At 54.4% G+C, this 19,454-nt stretch overlaps 2 protein-coding genes and 1 long non-coding RNA gene across 4 annotated transcripts; all 3 read left to right on the forward strand.

Moving 5' to 3' along the window:
* Nucleotides 1-103: 103 nt before the first annotated feature.
* Nucleotides 104-8,406, forward strand: GID4 (GID complex subunit 4 homolog). The gene is made up of 6 exons (XM_027469031.3): nucleotides 104-563; nucleotides 2,352-2,411; nucleotides 3,160-3,267; nucleotides 3,960-4,061; nucleotides 4,748-4,878; nucleotides 5,610-8,406. Exons 1-6 carry the CDS (start codon nucleotides 258-260, stop codon nucleotides 5,671-5,673), a joined length of 771 nt encoding a protein of 256 aa, XP_027324832.2. The 5' UTR covers nucleotides 104-257; the 3' UTR covers nucleotides 5,674-8,406.
* Nucleotides 8,407-9,227: 821 nt separating this feature from the next.
* DRG2 (developmentally regulated GTP binding protein 2) lies at nucleotides 9,228-17,944 on the forward strand. Its single transcript, XM_027469095.3, has 13 exons — nucleotides 9,228-9,366; nucleotides 10,126-10,286; nucleotides 10,652-10,741; nucleotides 11,865-11,925; nucleotides 12,807-12,897; nucleotides 13,318-13,390; nucleotides 13,534-13,624; nucleotides 13,822-13,919; nucleotides 14,408-14,484; nucleotides 14,917-15,005; nucleotides 15,924-15,982; nucleotides 16,410-16,463; nucleotides 16,547-17,944. Exons 1-13 carry the CDS (start codon nucleotides 9,303-9,305, stop codon nucleotides 16,631-16,633), a joined length of 1,095 nt encoding a protein of 364 aa, XP_027324896.1. The 5' UTR covers nucleotides 9,228-9,302; the 3' UTR covers nucleotides 16,634-17,944.
* A 135-nt stretch (nucleotides 17,945-18,079) lies between these two features.
* On the forward strand, nucleotides 18,080-19,333 carry LOC139998713 (uncharacterized). 2 transcript variants are annotated; one of them, XR_011803466.1, is made up of 3 exons: nucleotides 18,080-18,179; nucleotides 18,920-19,026; nucleotides 19,203-19,333. It is a non-coding gene; the product is annotated as an uncharacterized lncRNA (long non-coding RNA). The 2 variants fall into 2 exon arrangements; XR_011803467.1 differs by lacking the exon at nucleotides 18,080-18,179 and adding an exon at nucleotides 18,211-18,326.
* The last annotated feature ends 121 nt before the right edge of the window (nucleotides 19,334-19,454 follow it).

A 19,454-nucleotide genomic window follows, 5' to 3' on the forward strand; every position in this document is an offset into this window, starting at 1 on the left:
GCGAGCCGGGAGAAACCGCGAAACAACCAATCAGCGCTCCGCATCTCCCCGCAGTCCCGCCCTCCGCGGTGGGCTCAGCCAATGAGAGCGCGCGGAGGCGCTGCCGGGAGGCTGCCTCAGGGAGGAGGAGGAGGAGGAGGAGGCGGCGGCGGCCTCGGGCCTCGGTGGGGAGCGGGCGGCGGGGAGCGGGGAGCGGCCCCGGGCCGCGGCACCCCCGGCACCCCCCGGCCACGCTGGCGCCCGGGGACCCCCCCGAGATGCCGGTGCGCAGCGAGCGGGGCCGCGCGGGTGGGGCCGCGGCGCCTTCGTCCACCTCCTCTTCCTCCTCCTCGTTCTCCTCAGCGGCGGCGCCTTCCTCATCCTCCTCCTCCTCCTCCTCATCCTCATCTTCATCTTCGGCCTCCTCCGCCTCAGCCGTGCCGGCCGCCAGCAGCCTGGTGCCGCCGCCCCCCATCAACACGGCGCAGCCCGGCGTGGCCACCTCGCTGCTCTACAGCGGCGCCAAGTTCCGCGGGCAGCAGCGCAGCAAGGGCAACGCCTACGAGGTGGAGGTCGTCATGCAGGTGAGGGGGGGCCCGGGGCTCGCACACACACCCAGCAACCCCCCAGGGCCCGCTCCGTGCCCCTGCTCCTTCCCCTTCCCTCGGTTTCCCCCCTGCTCCCTCCCCTTCCCCCCATTTCCCCCTTATTCCCTCCTTTTCCCCCCGTTTTCCCCCTGCTCCCTCTCCTTTTCCCTATTTTTTTCTCTTCTTGCACCCCCAATGGTTGGGGGAGGTTCTGTGCCCTCTCCCTGCCCCTATCCCTGCTCCCCTCCCTCATAATTTGGGCTCGCAGCTTGGGGTCTCCCCCCTCACCTCCCTATTCTGTCTGTGTCCCATCAGGGTGAGTGTTTGCCTCGCCTGAGGGGGGTGTCACGGAGCCCCCCAGCAGCCTGGCGTTCAGGCCAGCCTCAAAACCATCAGGGAGCTCTGCCTGCCTGGAGCTGGGCTCCCCGCATTCCCCATCCCCTTGTGCTGCACGGGGAGCTGGGGCTTTGCCCACCACCAGCACGCAGCCAGGCAGCCGAGGATCCCAAGCCATGCTGGGGAACAGCCTCGTGTGGCTGTACCAGCCCTCCCTGCACCCGTTGTCACCCAGCACGCTTTTTATTTTATTTTTAGTTGGGAGCGTTGGCACGCTCGCTTCGGGCAGAGCTGCCAGGGTGTGGAGTCAGCACTGGGACAGTGGTGCCTGGTGTGTGCCCTCTCGCAGCAAGTCCCAGCTCTGCCCCTGCTTTGGGGGCACAGACAGGGGCTGGGGGGGGGCAACAAGCGCCGTGACACTGCCTGGGGCACAGCCCAGCATCGTGGGGTGATGCCCCACGGTGTCAGCAGCGTTTGAACCCCTCTGGTTTCACGTGCAGCCCTGCACGAGTGTACCTGGCCCTGGTGGAGACATCCCATGGCCGAGCAGCTCCACTGCACGCTGCCCTCTCGCAGAGCTCGGTGCCCAAAGCGCCGCTGTTCCGTGCCTGTCGGCAGGGAAGAGGCACCTGCCTGCCCTCCGTGTGCTGAGCGCAGGGAAACGTGGCTCTGCTTTCATCCCAGGTGGGGGAGAGCCATCTCCTCGCAGTTGTGTTTGTGCTTCCCTGAATAACTCACTTCTTGCTTTGAAAAATGATCCGGAGATGTCAGGAAAAAGCTTGGGAAACCCCCTCGTTTAAAGGCACCCGGCGCAGGAGCAGCCCCTGCCTTGGTTCTGCACAGCAGGAGGGGCATGATCCAGCCTGGGAGCTCAGAGGAAGGGTGACACAGAGCTTCAGAGCGGGGCAGAAGGCTCATTTCCAAAACGAGGTGTCACCAGCCTCCTGAGCAGGCTTCGTGCTCAGGCCTGGTACAAGGCAGAGCACAGGCAGCGTGTGAGAGATCAGCGGGCAGATCCTGCTAAATGAGCGGGTGTCAAGGCTCAGGGCGATGCTTTCCAGCCCAAATTACCCCCAGTGAACGCGTGCTCTTGGCTTTTTCCTCTCAAGCACCATTTGCTGCTGGGGTTTGACGGGGAAAAGTGGAGCAGGGGGTGGGAGAGGTTCCCCTGGTGGTGCTCTCGCTTTGGATCTGCTTCCCTCCACAGAGCCTTCAGGGCTGGAGGCTGTCAGAGGAGCTCTGGGCACCTTCAGGTGGTTTTCCTGAGCTTCCCGAGGTGTCTCCAGCCCTGGGGAAGGGATTCCAGAAGGGATGCTGGGCTGTAAGCTGGACAATCAGTACCAGCTGCAGCAGAACTGAGCCCTGGAGCATCAGGGGGTTGGAAGCGGCCGTGGGTCACCCGGGTGCCCTCCCGCCGTGCTGATGGCAGGGCTTTGTGCTCTTTTCTAGCACGTGGATATGGAAAACTCCTATCTCTGTGGATACTTGAAGATTAAAGGCCTTACGGAGGTGAGTGCCGAGGGCCAAGCAGCAAGGGGAGGTGCTGCGTAAAGGCTTTGCTTTTTCCTGGTGGGCTGGGAGAAGCTGCCACCAAAAACGGGCAGTGGAGGGATGGGGCATGCAGTAAAAGTGACCACTTGGTAGTTTAATGGCTCAGCTTGTCGTGATGGGCCCTGGTGGGGGAGTCCTGAAGGAAGGAGGCTTGTCTGGCACCCCGCAGGCTCCGAGCAGAACCGAACCTGGCCCCACAGTCAGCTTTGGGCACTCCTCCAGTGGAAAATAAAACAGGACCCAAACCAGTGGGGTCTTTCCACGCTTCCTTCCATACCCGTGTGCAGTGAGCTGTCTCACAGGGACATTTCTTACTGTGCTTCCCCAGGGCAGGGCCCTTCTGGCTGCAGCACGGTGTGTCTGTAAGGACAGGCGAGTGCAGGAGAGGTTCACTGCCCCCAGCTCAGTCTGGCGTCCCCTAACCCTCAGATGCAGAGCTCAGGAGGAGCTGTGCCATCTGTACACGGTCCCTTGTGATTGCCCGGCTCCACCGGGGCTCCTCTGGGTTTTGTGAAGTTGACAGAGTGGCAAAAGAAAGCTGGAATGAGAGGGGGGAGGCTGTGGTTGTGTACAAGTTGGATTTTTAGCACCAGCGTGCTGCCTGGAGAGATGGGAGCAGCCTCAGGCAGCCCGGAGCCCCTGCTGCGAGCCGCTGCTTTTCCCCGTCAGCAGGTGACGAAATCCTCTCGCCTCTCTTCTCTCCTAGGAGTACCCAACCCTCACCACTTTCTTTGAAGGGGAAATAATCAGTAAAAAGCACCCTTTCTTAACACGCAAGTGGGATGCTGACGAAGATGTGGATCGTAAACACTGGGTAAATAACTCGGGGCCCTGATGTAGGTCTGATGCAGTCCCGGCTGAGCAGCTGGTGTAGAGGTGAGGCGCAGGGGGTGCGCATGCAGGGGCTGTCAGGAGGGCCTGGAAAGCTCTCCTGGAGGGTGCCCATGCTTCCCCCTCGAGGTTTTTGGAGGTCCCTTCAGCAGGCTGCTGGCTGCTCTCAGGAGGGAGGGGATGTTTTTGCCTTCCAGGGTTGGAAGCAGCAGCAATTCCCATCTCGTGCTCCCCCCTCAGAACGCACTCCTTGTCTTGAGAGCTTGTCACAAACGGAGCGGGGAAGGGGAGAGGTGTCCCTGTGGCACACACACGGTGTCTTGGTCAGGCCACCAGCACCCTCAGCCTCTCCCCAGGGCAGGGCACGGCTGTTGCTGGCCTCAGCCCCCTTGACCTGCTCTTTGCCAGGCTGATGTTTAGGATGGTTCTGTCCACGTGCACCCCTCTGGAAGCTCGGGAGCTTCCACCACGGGCTGGGGGTGGCTGGGGGTGGCTGGCTGTCCTCCTCGTTCCCCTGGGCTACTCCAGGGGTGTGCCCAGCACTGCTCTGAGGGAGAAGTGGACCCCTCGAGGGGATCCTGCTCTTCCCCCTGAAACAGAAACCGGCACTACGGGGCGCTTTTCCTGGAATAAGCATCCTGGTTCTTGCCTTTACTGTTTTTCCTTTTGTTCCAGGGGAAGTTCCAGGCTTTCTACCAGTATGCAAAAACATTTAACTCTGATGACTTTGATTATGAGGATCTGAAAAACGGGGACTACGTCTTCATGCGATGGAAGGTAAACCCCCCGCGTCTCCTCCTGCTGAGCTGCTCCCAGCTGGCTGGCAGAGGCCGGTGGTGCCCGGAAGCTTTTTCAACCTCTGCTGCTGGCCAAATTAAAGATCTGGGCCTACCAACCAACCTCGTAACCTGCCATGCTTACAAATTCCAGCGTGACTCCCGTCTAGTCAGCTAATTGCGTCCTTCAGGGCTGCAGTCATGCCTAAAATCACAACAGGAAAATCTTGCTTGGTGGTGCCACGGAGAGGGTGGAAGAATCAGTGTCTCCAGCCCCTGTGCTGGGCCTGTGTGCTCTGCCCCTCCCGGCTCTTCAGCTGGATCGATTCCTCCCTCTTGACAGGAGCCTTGTGCAGCTGCGAGGGGAGGAAAGCAGCAGGCAGCTCTGGTTCCTGCTTCTGTGATTGGGCTCTGCTTGGGAGAGGGCAGGTGTCGGGCTGAAACTGATCTCGTGTGCTCTTTAAAGCTGCTTCTCTTCTTGGTCGCTGCTTCCCTGTAAATTCAAGCAGTGCCAGGTGGGGAAAGAACACGCTGGGCTCTGCTCCGGGCTGCCACCAGCACGGGGAATGCTCAGCCAGGAATGCCTTTGTGTCAGCGGTGCCAGTGCTCGGTCTGGGAGGGCAGGTTTGGGGTGTGGGGGGGGTGTTTGACCAGCATCTCTAAACCCAGCCTGTGTTTTGCGTGCAGGAGCAGTTCCTAGTCCCAGATCACACCATCAAAGACATCAGCGGTGCTTCCTTTGCTGGTTTCTATTACATCTGCTTCCAGAAGCCAGCAGCGTCTATAGAGGGCTATTACTACCATAGGAGTTCAGAATGGTAAGGAGGTTTCCTTCCCTCTGCGCACTGAAATGCTGCCTCTTCTCCGTGCCTCGGCCCTCCAGAGGGTGTCAGAGGGGGCTGGGAGAGGGAGCCTGGTGCTTCCTGGCGTGTCACAGCTCTGCTGCTGCTCCCTTCAGGCAGGAGTCTTGTTGGGCCAGCGCTTGGTAGCCCACGGTCCTCGCGGTGTTGCTGCAAGACACGGGGAACAGCCAAAGTGAATCGGTTGTTTTCTTGCTAGAGCCATCTGACAAGTGGCTGTGGAGAGCTCTTTTCCCTGTGGTAGCTTTGGATAAATAGCGATGGCATTTGTCACATGCAGCAGGTGAATCAGCCTCACAGGGAGGGAAGGTACCTGGGAGGCTTTCAGACAAATCCCCTCGAGCTAAGCTTTGAAAGACCCGGGTGTAATTTTCAGCTGTAGCAAACGCTGTTTGAACATGAAAGTTGGCCAACTTCAAAAGGCATCCAAAACCCACAGCCAGCCCACCTCCAACAGTCTGGCTGCAGCTAGCTCAAAGGCACGGGAATGGAAATGAGGAACGGGGCTGGATCCTCCCAGGGTTTTGGCACCGCTGGTAGGTGGGGGCCTGAACACCTCTGAGAGCGTCCCAAAAGGGAAGGGAAAAGCCACCGGGATGCCTGCCTGCGGCCTGCCAAGCAGGAGCTGTTGGTTCTAGGAGGATTCTGTTGCTCTGTGTAATCCTCTCTGTCTTTTTCCTCTCCCCCAGGTATCAGTCATTGAATTTAACTCACGTTCCTGAGCACAGTGCTCCTATCTACGAATTCCGATGACAACTGTCCAGAACTGGTACCGCACAGAAGCAAAGCGGGCAGGAGAGCATGGCCTGCCAGGAGAACTGTGTCCCTGTCGGAGCACGGGAATGCACGCTTCTCTCCTGCCCCTCGGACTCGTGAGAGAGAGCCTGAATGTTAACCCACCCAGCCCAAGGAGCGTGGCTGCTGGAGCTTGATTCTCCCTCCTGTCGAGTGGCGATTTGATCTTTAATCTGGTTTTAAGATACCTTTGATGCACTTTTCTTATTGCACAGCTAGTTTCTCTCTCACTGAAATTCCTCCCAGCTCTCCTCTGGAAGCTGTTTTCTCAGTAGCTGGAATCAGTGGTCTGTCCTCTGAGTAATAAGAAAATACAAGCACGGTGCTTTTATTTTCCTTGTTACGGCCTGATATGGGTTGAAATCGCCAGGACTCAGGTTTGTTGCCCGGATTGCCAGCTCTGATGCTCCCAGAGCCAGACGCAGTCGCGGGCGTGAGGCTCTGCTTGGCGGGCGGCTGCGCAGGCTGTCGGGGGAGAGCTGGCTGAGACGGATGAGGCTTGAACGAGTGCTCGCTTGGCGCTGGCTACCAAGGCTAGCTGGAGCTGCAGATCTTTCAGGAACGCTGGCCCTTTGGAGCTGGGAGCTCTCCCAGTGTCTGGATACGCCACTGGGAATTAATTTGTACGGACTTCCAGGCTCTCAGTAAAGTGGATCTGAACTCTGCTTATAGGTGTATATTTGCTCTTTACTTAAGTTAAGGGTTATATATAAAAAAAAAAGACTTTTATTAAAAAAAAAATATTTTTATGGTTCCTTTTCCCAAGGACCCTATGGCAAATGCACAATTACTCGATTACATTTTACTGTTTTCACATTGAAAACTGGGAATGTCTCTGTCAGTTTTTATATCCGTGTATGTAATCAGCTAGCTGCTTTGGGACAGTAACCGGAGTGCAAGTGTTGAGCAGCGTCGCAGGGACGCCTCGACCTGTTCAGCAGTTGTACTCGACCTCCATTGCTACACCAACACCACTGCTTGATACCTTTTTGCGAGGCAAAAGAAAAAAAAAAAAGACAAAAACAACAAAAAAAACTCAGTAGCTCTCCTGACTTTGAAATGTTTCAAGTGATATAACTTAAGGCTTGTGTGCCAAAGTGTGTGTGTGTGTGTATGCGTGTGTGGTTTTGTTTTTTTTAAAGACATTTTGAAAGTTGGCCTCAGTGGTGTATTTAATGTGACGGTCACACCTGCAGGGCTTTTGTGCGAATTTAGGTTGCGTTTTTCTGGCTGTTTCAAACCCACCCCCCTGCAGCAGGCTTGTGTCGTGCACTGAGCGGGCAGGCGTTGAGAGCGGGTTTGCTGCCTGGGAGAGGAAAGCAAAACCCCCCTGCACACCTAGTGCTGCTCGTTCACTTTTCCTTTCCTTATTATTATTATTTTTTTTAAGCTTCCTTTTGGCAGCACGTCTGGTGTTTGACAGCAGCCGAGTTGCTGGCCTAAGCCTTAACAGGGCCGCGTTGGGGTCTCAGCGAGCCCGTTTGGTGTGCGCCAAGCTGGGACCGCGCGCGTTGGAGAGGTGGCGGGGCTGGTCTCGGGGGATGACGCAGCCCCAGAGGCGCCCTTCTGCGGGCTGCTGGCTGCGGATGAATCCTTGCCCCCGGAGCAAGCTGCCCTGCTTGCAGCTGGAGGCAGGAGAGCCGTCCCGCCATGCTGGTGATGAGGGAAGCGCATGGCATTGTCTCGGTCACTGCGGGTAGATTTGTAGGGTGGCACGAGCAGGGTGGCTGTGGAGGAGCTGGAGGGAAGGGGAAACCTTCTGAGCTGATGCGAGTAGTGCAGCTTAAATAATTCCCAATTTATTGTGCTCCTCTGGGAGAAACTCCTCCCCTGCAGAGGTGAGGGGTTTAATGCATGGGACAGGGAGATTTCATAGTTTTGGAGACTAAAACCAATGGTGCTGCTTGGTTGTAGAGAAGTGGAAGGGAGAGTCTTTGGGAACGTGGCTGCATGGGTGCAGAGACCCTTCCCCACGGGTTGTTCACGGGTCTCCGGAGCTGCATGTGGTGTCGAGGGTGATGCCAGCTGCCCTGTGCTGTCCGTGCCAGTGTTACACTCGGGTTTCTAACGCTGTTTAATTGGAATGATTCCGTGGCTGTTCCAGAAGTTGGGTTAGGAAGGGTCCTGGGGTTGTTGAGGGTGTAACCACCCCAGAATTTCCCCTGAAGTTTTCCTCTGAGCCGCTGAGACTTGGTATGTGGAAAGAAGGGTGAGGAGGGAGGAGCGTCTGTTCTCCATCCCTCTGCCTGTCTCATCCCAGCCGTCTCAAAGCACGTTTCAGCTGAAATCCAAAATTGCCAGATCGATGCCTCTGTAGGACGTGTCGTGGATTTGGAGCAGGTTGTGAAGCCAAGCTACCGGTGGTGGCAGCGGGGAGGTTTGAAGGGGCAGCCTGTGTTCAGAACTTCTCTAAAGCCTTGATTTTGATTTTCTTTTTTCTTTGAATCGTTTGATAAGCTAAAAAGGTGTTAAGTATGTCACGTTGTGGTGAAAGACAACTAACCAGGTGAGGTTCTGGGAGAGGAAGTAAGAAATGGGGTATTTGAGTCTTCTGAAAAGGTTGCGATTTCTTCTTTTTAACTATGTTGGCTGAAGAATTAGTATATTTATGGATGGAATATGGAAAAGGGACTGGAAGAAGTATTTTGCAGAGCTATCAACGTCCAAATTAAAAATGAAATGTATTTAAGAGGCCTGTGTCTGTGTGTGTTTGTCAATTCTTGGGTAACGGGGACAAGGGTGCTTTGTCAAATTGCTTAATGACATGTCCGAGAATCCAAAAACCTACTGATTGCCTAAAGTGGGTGATGTGGGATTAATTGGGGCTGAGCAGGGGGCTCACAGCGGTGCTGGGGGACACCTGGGTGCCTGTCCCCAGGGAGGCCGGAGGGCTGCGTCCCCATGCACCTCTTTTAGGGGAGGGATAAGGGGGCTCAGTGCTGACCGGGGGGTGTGAGGAGAGGGGACGGGGAGCCCTGTACTGTGCTCTGGTGAGGCTGCACCTCGAGCACTGTTCATTTTTGGGCCCCTCACTACAAAAAGGACATCGAGGTGCTGGGGCGAGGCCATAGAAGGGCTATGAGGCCTGTGAAGGGTCTGGGACACAAGTGCTGTGAGGAGCAGCTGAGGGAACCTCTTCTCACTGTAACTAGTGACAGGACCAGAGGGAATGTCCTCAAGTTGCACCGGGGGAAGTTTTGGTTGGAAATTAGAGAAATTTCTCCTCAGAAAGAGCAGCCAGGCGTTGGGATGGGTTGCCCAGGGGGGTGGTGGGGTCACCATCCCTGGGGGTGTTCAAGGAACGGTTGGACGTGGTGCTTGGGGACATGGTTTGGTGGGTGACATTGGTGAGACCAGCTGACTCCGAAGCTCTTTTCTTTAACAATTATTAGAAAAATTATTGGATTTTAATAAGGCGAGCGGAACGCAAAGCGCGGGGGCAGGGGCGCGGCCGGAACCTTTGCGGCGGCTGCACCGCGGCTCAGCCCGGACGGCTGAGGCGGGCGGACGGCCGGGCCCGCGGCACTTCCGGCGGGCGGCGTGAGGGGGGCGGCGGCGGCGGCGGCGGCGGGCGGGAGGGCGGCGCCATGGGGATCCTGGAGAAGATCTCGGAGATCGAGAAGGAGATCGCCCGCACCCAGAAAAACAAGGGTGGGGGGCCGGGGGGAACCCGGGGGGTGAGGGGCTGGGGCGTGAGGGGCGGCCCCGGGGTAGGGGGAGCTGAGGGGGGGTGGGGGGGGGGGCCGGGCCTGGAGGCGCCTTGGTGAGGGGAGGCCGGGGGCTGCTGGGGGGGGGGTGGGGGGGGGGGAGCAGCGAATATCCGAGCTGCTGGGGTTCTCCCTGCGTTGTTTCCTCCCGTTTTGTGCCCTCCCCGTGGTGTGAAGCGAGTTCCCGCTGCGGGGATTGCCTCTCGGGGTGTTTTTTCGCTCTGTCAGGTGTAAATTTAAGTGTCTTGGTAGGGATGAGTCGATAAGGAACGTTCACCTGTGTGAGCGCTAGGTTAAGCGTGTTTTTAGAAATTGGTGAGAGCTGGAGAAGATTCACCCCAGCCCAGTGGCACAGGGGCAAGCTGCTGGCACCAGGGCTGGTGGGGCTCCAGGGGTGCCGGCTCCCCTGGGCTCCCTTCGTGCCATTTATCCTCCGCCTGCTCTTCCCCTGCGTTGCTGCTTTTACCCAGCAATTCTCACTTCTTCCCCTCCTGCCCGACTTGGTGTGCAGTTCCTCAAAGGTTTGCCTCCAGCAGCCGATGTTCCACTTGCAGGACGTGTGTAGAGCAGCCAGCACACGTGGCAGCGCTTCTTCAGGCCCCTGACTGAGATCTGAGCCTTTCTTTTTTGGGAAAGTTCTCACTTACAGAAGCAAATCACCACCCGCTGCCTGTTAACCCCTCGTTGTGTCCCTGTCACACAGCTACCGAGTACCACCTGGGCCTCCTGAAGGCAAAGCTCGCGAAGTACAGAGCCCAGTTACTGGAACCTTCCAAATCCTCTGCTGCTAAAGGAGAAGGCTTCGATGTGATGAAATCTGGAGATGCCCGCGTGGCGCTGATCGGGTTTCCTTCCGTGGGTAAGGTCAGTGAGTACCCGAGGTAACTCCGTGTGTGTTGGGGGGGGCTCAGCGCCGTCCCTTTGTGTCTCACCTTTTGCCATCGGTTGGCAGGAGGTCGCTGTAGGCTGGGAGCTGGGAGTTAGGGCTGGGGAGTTGCTCCTTCACCTCGTGTGGTGTGCCCAAAAGTTGGGGTGCTGAGAAAATAGGGGAGAAGGAGGGGATTTGCCTTCACTCAGAAGTGCCAGCTGTCCCCTGCTGCCTCAGTCCCTGGAGAGCCACAGCACAGCTTTGAAAAGCTTTTAAACGCTTTGGGGTTGGGCGTTTTGCTGAACATTTGCCAGTGCTTTCCTTGGAATACCTTTTGTGATGGTGACCCCTTGTGTTCCAGTCCACCTTCCTGAGTTTAATGACCTCAACCGCCAGCGAAGCTGCGTCCTACGAGTTCACAACCCTGACCTGCATCCCGGGAGTCATAGAAGTAAGTGGGGCTCTCCTCCCTGACAGAAGCTGGCGGTAAGAAACCTGCTCGTGTGGCCGTGTCTGTGTGCACTTGTGCTACCTCCGAGCAGCAGCAGCATCCAAAGCTCTCTGCTGGCCTCTGCTTCAAGCTTTAGGAGGCCTCGAGTGCTCGTGCTGCCAGGTTTTCTAGGTTTTCTGCACCCTGCAGTGCTGGCAGAGCACTTCCCCGGGCTATGTGACTCCTCAGGCTGCCTGAGGGGGTTTCACGTGCTGTGTTTGGGCTGACCAGAGCAACGTGAGAGTTCTCAGCTGAATTTTTTATAACTGCTGTCGGTGCCATTGACCAGATGGCTGGAAACCTTGACAGATTTGTTTTTAATGAAGCTTTAAAAGAGGCAATCTGTACTGCGATCGGTTTGGAGGGAAAATCCAGCTACTGCTGTCCTCGAGAGGAGTTCTGCTAGTGGTGGTCTAAGCATCCGTCAGGAAAGTAAACGATAAAGGGCATCAAACTGAAAAGTATCCAAGAGTAGGGAGGGAATGTGGGTCAAATGGGAAGCAGAGCTAACTCCAATACGTTTGCTTTCATTATTTAAAACGAGCACAAATCTTGTAACGCATCCAAGCGCAACCTGCAGCTCCTGCCATGGCTGAAACCATTCCTGGGGACTTCACCGCAGCAACAGCCTGAAAGCCAACGGCCCTGCAGCCCCAGGGAACCAGTCTCCTGTTTTTTCATGTTATTTTAAGACCTGCAGTGCATCTCGATACCTCTGATCCATTCCAGGAAGAGGCAGTGGATTTGCTTCTTGCAGTGCTTCACTTGTTAGACCAAAAAAGCATTTTTTTTCCTTTATTTTCCATTTCACTGACACGGGATGACGTTGCTGTCGTGCTGTGCTGTTTTTTGGTGCTTTGTCAAACTGCAATCCTGTGACCCTTCAGGGGGCCAGGACACAAAGTTCAGCGTTTGCTGAAGGCAGCTCAGTAGGAAACACTCCGGGGGTGGCCTCAGCAGAGCCCTCAGCTTTGTGCAGGGTTGTCCCACTGCTGGATTCCTTCAGCTCCGCTGTCTGCAGGCTTTGAAGGCAGCTCAGGTGCCCTGCACAAGGCTCAGCTTCCCCTCTCTGTTTCCTTTTCAGTACAAAGGAGCCAACATCCAGCTGTTGGATCTGCCTGGGATCATCGAGGGAGCAGCACAAGGTTGGCTGATCTCTGTGTTCGTGCACTGTAGGGGTCTGCCCTCAACACCCTAACGTCATCCCCGGGCAGCTCAAACATTAGCAGGGTTCCTGGGCTGGTAGTTCCTGCACTGGCTTTCCAAACGAACGTTCTGGATCTTATGTGAGGCACGATTCCTATCCCCGGGCCCACGGAAGGCTCTATATGTAGCAGAGAGATGCTTTTCTGGAGGTGGGAGCCAGAGCAAGTCAGTCACTTCTCACCTTCCTGCGTGAGCGGTGTCTTGCTCAGCTGCCTTCTGGTTCAGGGGAGATCTAAAGAAAGACTTTAGAGAGGCGGAGGGGGAGGTTACAGCTGAGCAGGGCCTTGTTTTGGCTGATTGCCTGCGTGCTGCGAGTCCTCCCAGGACTCCTGATGCTGGGGAGAGGCGTTGCCTTTCTCCCTTGCTTCATCCTCCTCCTTACTGGTTGCTCATGCCAGCAGAAGCCTTGTGAAACTTAGGAAAACCTCCTGGTGGTCGCTTGGAGGAGCGTGGCCTGGTTAATGAGGTCCCTCCTGACCTGAAGGTGTGTGTAACCCCTCTGCCCTCACTGCTGCTGCCGTGGCACGAGGCTGGGGCTGTCCTGCAGGCAGCAGTGTCGTTTCACCTCCTGCAGCTGCGTGCAGACAGCTTTACATCTTCTAGCTGTGTAACCCATGATGGGAAGCAGCACAAAGTATTTTTTCTGGCTTGTTCTGGGCATGAGGCAGCTTCAGGCTCCCTCAGGCGCCCCCCACGGCTGACTGCAGCCCCCACAGGGTTGTAGGATCTTTTTTTTCTTGCTTTCAAGCAGGAGTCCCCACCTGTCACAGAACTCAGCTGTTTTTTCTCCCTGATACACAGCAATCTCCTCTCTTCTCAGGGAAGGGCAGAGGCCGGCAGGTGATAGCTGTGGCCCGGACAGCAGACGTGGTTATTATGATGCTGGATGCCACGAAGGGTGAAGTACAGCGGTGAGTGCGTGCTTCTGGGCACGTGGGACTGGGATGATCAGCCAGCTTCTGTGGTTCCCACATCCATGCCCAGAAAACGTGCCAGCTCCCCGAAATGCTGCATCCTGCGTGTGTTGGGGAACCAGTGTTTAAGCTCTTGAGTGCAAGGTAGAGGTTCTGCTCTGCTAGAAGCGTGCTGGCTAAGTGGGAGCAGCATTTTCAGAACTTTGCAGCTTGGGCTTCTCATCTGAAGGATTCTTCCTTCAGGATGACTGATCAGATGGGGACGTTGAGCTGGATTTCCACCCCCGACTCTGTCCTGCATTGGCTGTGGGTGTTAGGTTGCAGTGAAAGCTTGTGACAAGGTGACAGAAAGGAAAGGGGTGGCTGCCACCTGGCCGGGCTCACTCTCACAGGTCCTAACGTGCCTTGTCCCCGCAGGGCCCTGCTGGAGAAGGAACTGGAATCTGTCGGAATCCGGCTGAACAAAAGCAAACCAAATATCTACTTCAAGGTGAGGCCTGGTGGGCTGCCACTGGCACAGCTTGTGTCTGTCACAATCAAGGTTGCTGCGTGCTGCCCCTCGTGTTGGACGGACCGAAGGGGGTGTGTGGGGATTTTGCACTGTTCTTAAGTCGTTTTGTTGCCTCCTTGCAGCCGAAGAAGGGTGGAGGCATCTCCTTCAACTCCACTGTCACGTTAACTCAGTGCTCCGAGAAACTGGTGCAGCTCATCCTCCACGAATACAGTATCCTTTTCCTAAAACAGAGACCCTTGAGCCTCGAGTCAGCAGCCCGTGAGTTGAGGCTGTCTCCTCGGTGCTCTCTGGATTAAGGACGGGCTTGGGTTGATTTTTCCCGTCTCGGTTCCATTTCTCCAAGCTGCACTGAGCAAGCTCAGCCCGTTGGCATGTTAAGATTTGGGCCTTGACAACGTTCACCTCAGAAATCTTCAACGCTGAGGTCCTTTTCAGAGAGGATTGTTCCCCTGATGAGTTCATTGACGTGATTGTAGGCAACAGGGTCTACATGCCGTGCCTCTACGTGAGTATCTCAGACACAGCCTGCCTCCTGCAGCACTGAGCATCTCCCTTCTCTGCTGAAGGAAACTCTGGGCCCTCACAGTCTGATGTTAATGGCAGAGGTGGGAGCAGAGCCCAGCAGAGAGCTTTTTCCTGGCTGTATGTGTGTGACCGTCCTGTGTGCTCGCTCCCTGTGCCCTCTGGTGGCTGCATGCCGTGGAGCAGCACGAGCTGCGCGCCCTGGGAGCACCGAGGCTGCAGGATGAGGAGACTTCTGCTCCTCTGCTGCTCTGCGTTTGAGTTTTCAGTAATGCCAGGGGTCACTTAACAGCTCTGATAGCGACTGGGGCTGTGAAATTCACTGGTAGTTGCAAGTCATCCCAAATTGAGAGCTGTAGAAGGTCCAAACTTACATTTAGGCCCCTGAATTTCAGCAGTTTATTTTATTAAAGGTTGGCAGTGTTGCTGAATTGCCTTACTGAAGAACATCTTGTTTTTCCTTTGACTTAGGTTTATAACAAGATTGACCAGATATCCATGGAGGAAGTGGATCGTCTTGCTCGGAGACCCCACAGCGTCGTGATCAGGTAGGAGCCCACACGCTGCTTGTTGCTCTGAACAGGTTGGTCGTTTATTTCATACCTCCTCCTCCAGCTTCTCCCAGGGCTGCCTGCAGCTGCTGGGGGCAGAAGTGGAGAGCCACCACGTGGCTTTTTGCAGGCTTCCATCCCCTGGAGAGGCAGGCTGCTTGCTTTCTCCACACGACCTGCAGGGCAGAATAAGTCACTCGAGCTCATTCCCTCGGAAGTGCTGATATATCCAGCTGGGGCTTTGCTGCTTCAAAGCTCCTTTCCTTTCTGAAAGCCCTGTTTGTTTAATCTCCTGTTTCTCCTTTGCTGACCTCGTTATGGACTTTTTCCCTCGTTTCCTAACACTTTAATAGGATGTTTCACCTCGCTCTTCTGGATCCCTAAATCACAACAGCAGTAATCACTGAGACCTTTTGTGCTGTGTTGCAGCTGTGGCATGAAATTGAACCTGGACTACTTGCTGGAGAAGCTCTGGGAATACCTGGCACTTACCTGCATCTACACCAAGAAACGAGGACGTAAGTGACCCTTAGCTGAGCTGAAGGTGGGAAAGGCACAAACACAGGCTGCCAGCAGGGCTCTGAGCAATCTCTTGTGTCCTGGAAATGCCACGCTTACACCCTTCCTAACCAATTTTCAGCATCAGGCCTTGGGAAATGTTTTCTATTCCTTCCTCGCGTGCATCCCTCCTGCTCTTTCTGCACTAGAAGAGCTGAATTTTCATAAGGCTTTGCGTGGTGATGTCATAAGGAGATAAAGTTTGAAATTCATTGCTTCCTTCCTTTGAAAGTTACTGCCTGTGCTCTGTGATGAACCGCTGACCCAATTACTGCCCCAAAGAGGTCTCCTGTACCTGCTGCGAGGGGCTTGGTGATTCCCATGCTGGGCTCCTGAAGCTCAGGTGTGCCTTTGATCCTCCTTTTGCTTTACAGCTCATTTTCAGTTTTTCCCAGCAGTGAAGGCATGTCTGTAACTTGTTCCTTTTCCAAGACCTTTATCTTCAGCTGAGAGCAGCTCTGAACTGGGTGGATGTGAGGGGATTAAGGATTTTTTTGAGTTTGTTGAGCTGTGAAACCTGGGGGATTTCACAGAAAACTGCAGAGTGGTTCATCTTTTCTTAGGCAGTTTTTTTTTGACTTGGAAAACTTTTATTTGCTGAAAGCCAAATGTTTGGAATGGGGTTGGAGTAGGTGAACTGAGAGGAAGTGGCTGATCTGTGACATGGGTACCCACACATCTGGGTGCTGGAGTGTCTGCAGAAGCGATTCGATGCTTCCAGCTGCCTAAATACCTATTTGGGAGGCTGTTGCCAAGTGGAACGAGGCAAGGAATTTGGGAGTAGTGAGCACAAAGCCATGTGAGATGGCATCAGCGTGTCAGAACACATTTGTCAGAAAATTAACTATTCTTCCCCCCTTTCTTTTGTTTTTCCACAGAGAGACCAGACTTCACAGATGCCATTATTCTACGGAAAGGGGCTTCTGTGGAGCACGTGGTAATTTCTCTGCATCTTTTTCAGTTGTTTGTCTGTAGAAGGCAGGTTCATCTCAGAACCTGCTGTGATTTTCTTGTGCTTTGTAAGGATTGGAATTTGTCAATGTTTACTTGGGCTTCTCCTTTTGTTACCTTCACGGATTTGGATTCCATCTGCCTCGGGTTGCTTTCCTCAATGCTATAAAAGGTTGAAAAAGACACTGAAGGGTGGTGGAAAGCACATGGGAGCAGTGAAATGGGGCATTATGTGGACTGCTGATTCCCGTGTGTTTGTTCTGTATTCGTTCAAGTGCTGTTAACTGGCTTCTAAAGCCCCTGTTACAATTTCGGACATAGACCCGAGTTGTTTTTGATTCCTGGATATTGAGCAAGTTGTTTTCCAAGGAGTGTCACTGAACTGCCTCGCGTGCTGTCTGTCTGTCTTGCAGTGCCATCGAATTCACAGATCATTAGCCAGCCAGTTCAAATACGCCTTGGTGTGGGTAAGTGTTTAACAGCAGACAAAATCCTTCTCCTCGTGTGTCTCTGGTCTTCTCCTAACCCTTCTCCCCCTTTTTCTTTAAAGGGGACAAGCACAAAATACAGCCCTCAAAGAGTGGGCTTAACCCATATGATGGAACACGAAGATGTCATTCAGATCGTAAAGAAGTAGCTCTCTTTGTGCTGGTGCCTGGCCTTGTCTTTAATCACTAGAATCGGAACTGACCACATAAAAGCAAAGCAAAACAAAACATAAAAAGAAAAAAAAAAAGAGAAAGGTTGATGCGTTCCACAGCTGAGAAGGCAAGAAAGCTTCCGTGAAGCTCCTGCCCTTGGAGAAAGGCATAAAATGAGGTTACTACTTGCAGGTGGGGATGGGGAAGATGGGTTTCCATCTTGCAGAGTTTCAGGCGAAGTAAATTTTCTGAAAAATAATAACAAAAGGATCCAAGTCTTCTAGGATGCAGTTCCTGGAGCTGGCAATGTCCTGCCCCTAGTCGGGTTTGCACAAGTCTCTGTCAACCTACCAGTGGCTCGCTCCACCAGTGGGGAGCTTCTGGATTTGTGTGCCCAAGTCTGGCCCTGTGCTTTGGGACGAGGAAGCCAGAGCTGGGAGAACATCGCTGATGCTTTGCTGCTTACCCGTTCACTTAATTTAAGCATTGATCTCAAACAGAAAATGGAGTTCTGCCTCTCCTGCTCACCGGACACGTCTCTACAGCTTTCATGGTCGGAGACTTCAGTCTCTGTGTCTGAGACAAGCCCTGGTGAATTTTGGATGGTCCCTCCTCAGTCACATTAAGACGTGGCACTCCGTGCCTCCCGTTAGCCCTGCGGTGGGGTTTGTAGGACGCCCTGGTCCAGCTGGTACTGAGATGAGGAAAAAATGAAACCTTGTTAATGAAAGGTGAGCCGAACTGCAGCAGGGTACGATCAAAGAGCCATCGGCTGCAGTGAGGGTTCACTTCTGGCATAGCGCTGGTGCAAGGAGTTGTCTCGGGAGTTCCCTCCTTCTCTCTCATCCTGCCCATCAGTCCCTGAGTGTTGCTGGGGGTCTGCTTCTTTTTGGGGCCCCTAAATTCCAGTAACAGCTCGTTGAGCTCAGTACCATCCCCTGCCGTGGGTTTTACCCCAGCCCTGTTAAACAGCATTGCTTCTTTGGATATTTTTCATCAGAAACCTGGGATTTTTCTAATCATGCTTTTCCATTAAATATTGATGCTAAATAATTCAGAGTGCCTGACAGAGAACAGCTCTTTCCTTCTGGGATCAAGAGTTGCCGATAGCTTTTATTTTCTTTCATGGAAAAAAAGGGTTCGGTCTGATGTGGATTGTGAACTGTGAGGACAGGTCTGACAGAAAACTTGTCTGAGCAGGGCTCCTTCCCTCCCTTCTGTGCTCCTCCCCACCCCTCACAAACTGATCGAGCAGAAATGGAAGGAATATTTTATTTGAGAAAATAAAAATTGCTATTTCATGTGAACCGTAGGTGTCTGCCTGCAGTGTTTAGACAGCTCGGGGTGTTTTCTAATTCTCTTTTTTCTATCTTTGGCCACCTGAAGAATCGCGGATGCCGTTGCAGGAGGTGGTGAGGTGGAATAGATTGCGAGGCAGCTGTGAGAGGGCTCTGAGGTTGGGGAGGACCTCTGTGAGGTGCCATGGGAACTGAACAGAATATTATTCACAATACCCAAGCTAAGAAGGTGACTTTGAACTCCGTAAGTTCCCTTCCCTGTTTCTGGCTTTGTTCACAGCTGGAGTGCAGAGCAAATCCCGACCGCGGTGGCAGCTAGCGGAGAATGAGCTCCAAATTAGCCGCATTATGCCTGAGCTGGCTGCAGAAAGCAGGCAGTGCTCTGTGTGAGGTGGGTGGGATGCCGTTCCAGCACATTAACTCGCCCTTTACATTTCCTGTGAAGGTTGCACAGGCAGAGCCGTTCCCGAACACAGTTCTTTTGGTTTCATTTTGTCCCCGAGTTTCTGACTTTTTAACTCCAAACCGGGGATCCTGCCGAGCCCCAGCACACGAGTGGGTGGCCGGAATTGCTGGCTGTGCCTCGTCCCGAGGCCAGGTAGCCTGTGGAAAGGGGAGATGGCTAATGCTCCTGTCCATCTGAAATGCACGCTGTTATCCTCAAAAGCACGTCCTTGGTTAGCCGGTGCCTGCCTCTCGGTGTGTTCAGGTTTCAAATTGTCTAGTCCAGCACGCCATCGTTAAAACCTCTCTCTAATTAGCCTTACCAGGCTAAAATGCCTATTTAGGAAATTGGGCATTTTATCCTGCTCAAAATGAACTGACGGGTGACTGAATTTGGAATGCGGATGCAGTAAAAATAGTTAAGTCAGAAGAAGCTAACTCCTTTTTTTTTTTTTTTTAAGTAAGGGTAGCTTTTCTGCGGGCGGGTTTATAGCTGTATTTGAAAATACAGGCGGTTAATTGCAGCGTTCATTCTTCCAGACAGCTTCCCTAATTGTTCTGCACTAACGTTAAAAGCTGCAAGCATTGCAGTTCGGTGCGGCGGCAGGTTTTGCCTGGAGATGCCTCTGAATCCTGAGAAAGCAAAGGTACTGGGGGCAGGTGGGAAATTACTGCAGCGTTCCTGTTGTGCCCGAGCCTCCTGAGGCTTAGGGGATTGCTCAGAGCTCTCCGTAGCTCGGCGAGAGAGCTAGCAAAGGGAAATGCGGCTCAGGCTGAGTGTTTTTGGAGAAAGGCAAGTGCTCTTTTCTGTTTTTCTGTCCAGCAGTGCCCAAAAGAGCAGCACGAGAGCATCGGCTGGATGGCAGCAAGAAGCAGAGCCTGGCTGGAGGGTGATTGCCCTTCTGCCGTGCAGCCCCTGCCCTTTCTCTGCCCTTTCAGCCAGCCCTGCTGCCATCAGCACCGTGCCCTGCTCCCAGGGGGCTGCACCCCTCCTGCCCCGTCTCTGGGGGGCTGCCAGAAGCCCCCCAGCTCTGCCCCAGCCCCTCAGCCGCCCTCCACCTACTCCTGGAAGCGG

The sequence above is a fragment of the Anas platyrhynchos genome, chromosome 15, assembly GCF_047663525.1.
Source record: "Anas platyrhynchos isolate ZD024472 breed Pekin duck chromosome 15, IASCAAS_PekinDuck_T2T, whole genome shotgun sequence".
Classification (NCBI taxonomy): domain Eukaryota; kingdom Metazoa; phylum Chordata; class Aves; order Anseriformes; family Anatidae; genus Anas; species Anas platyrhynchos.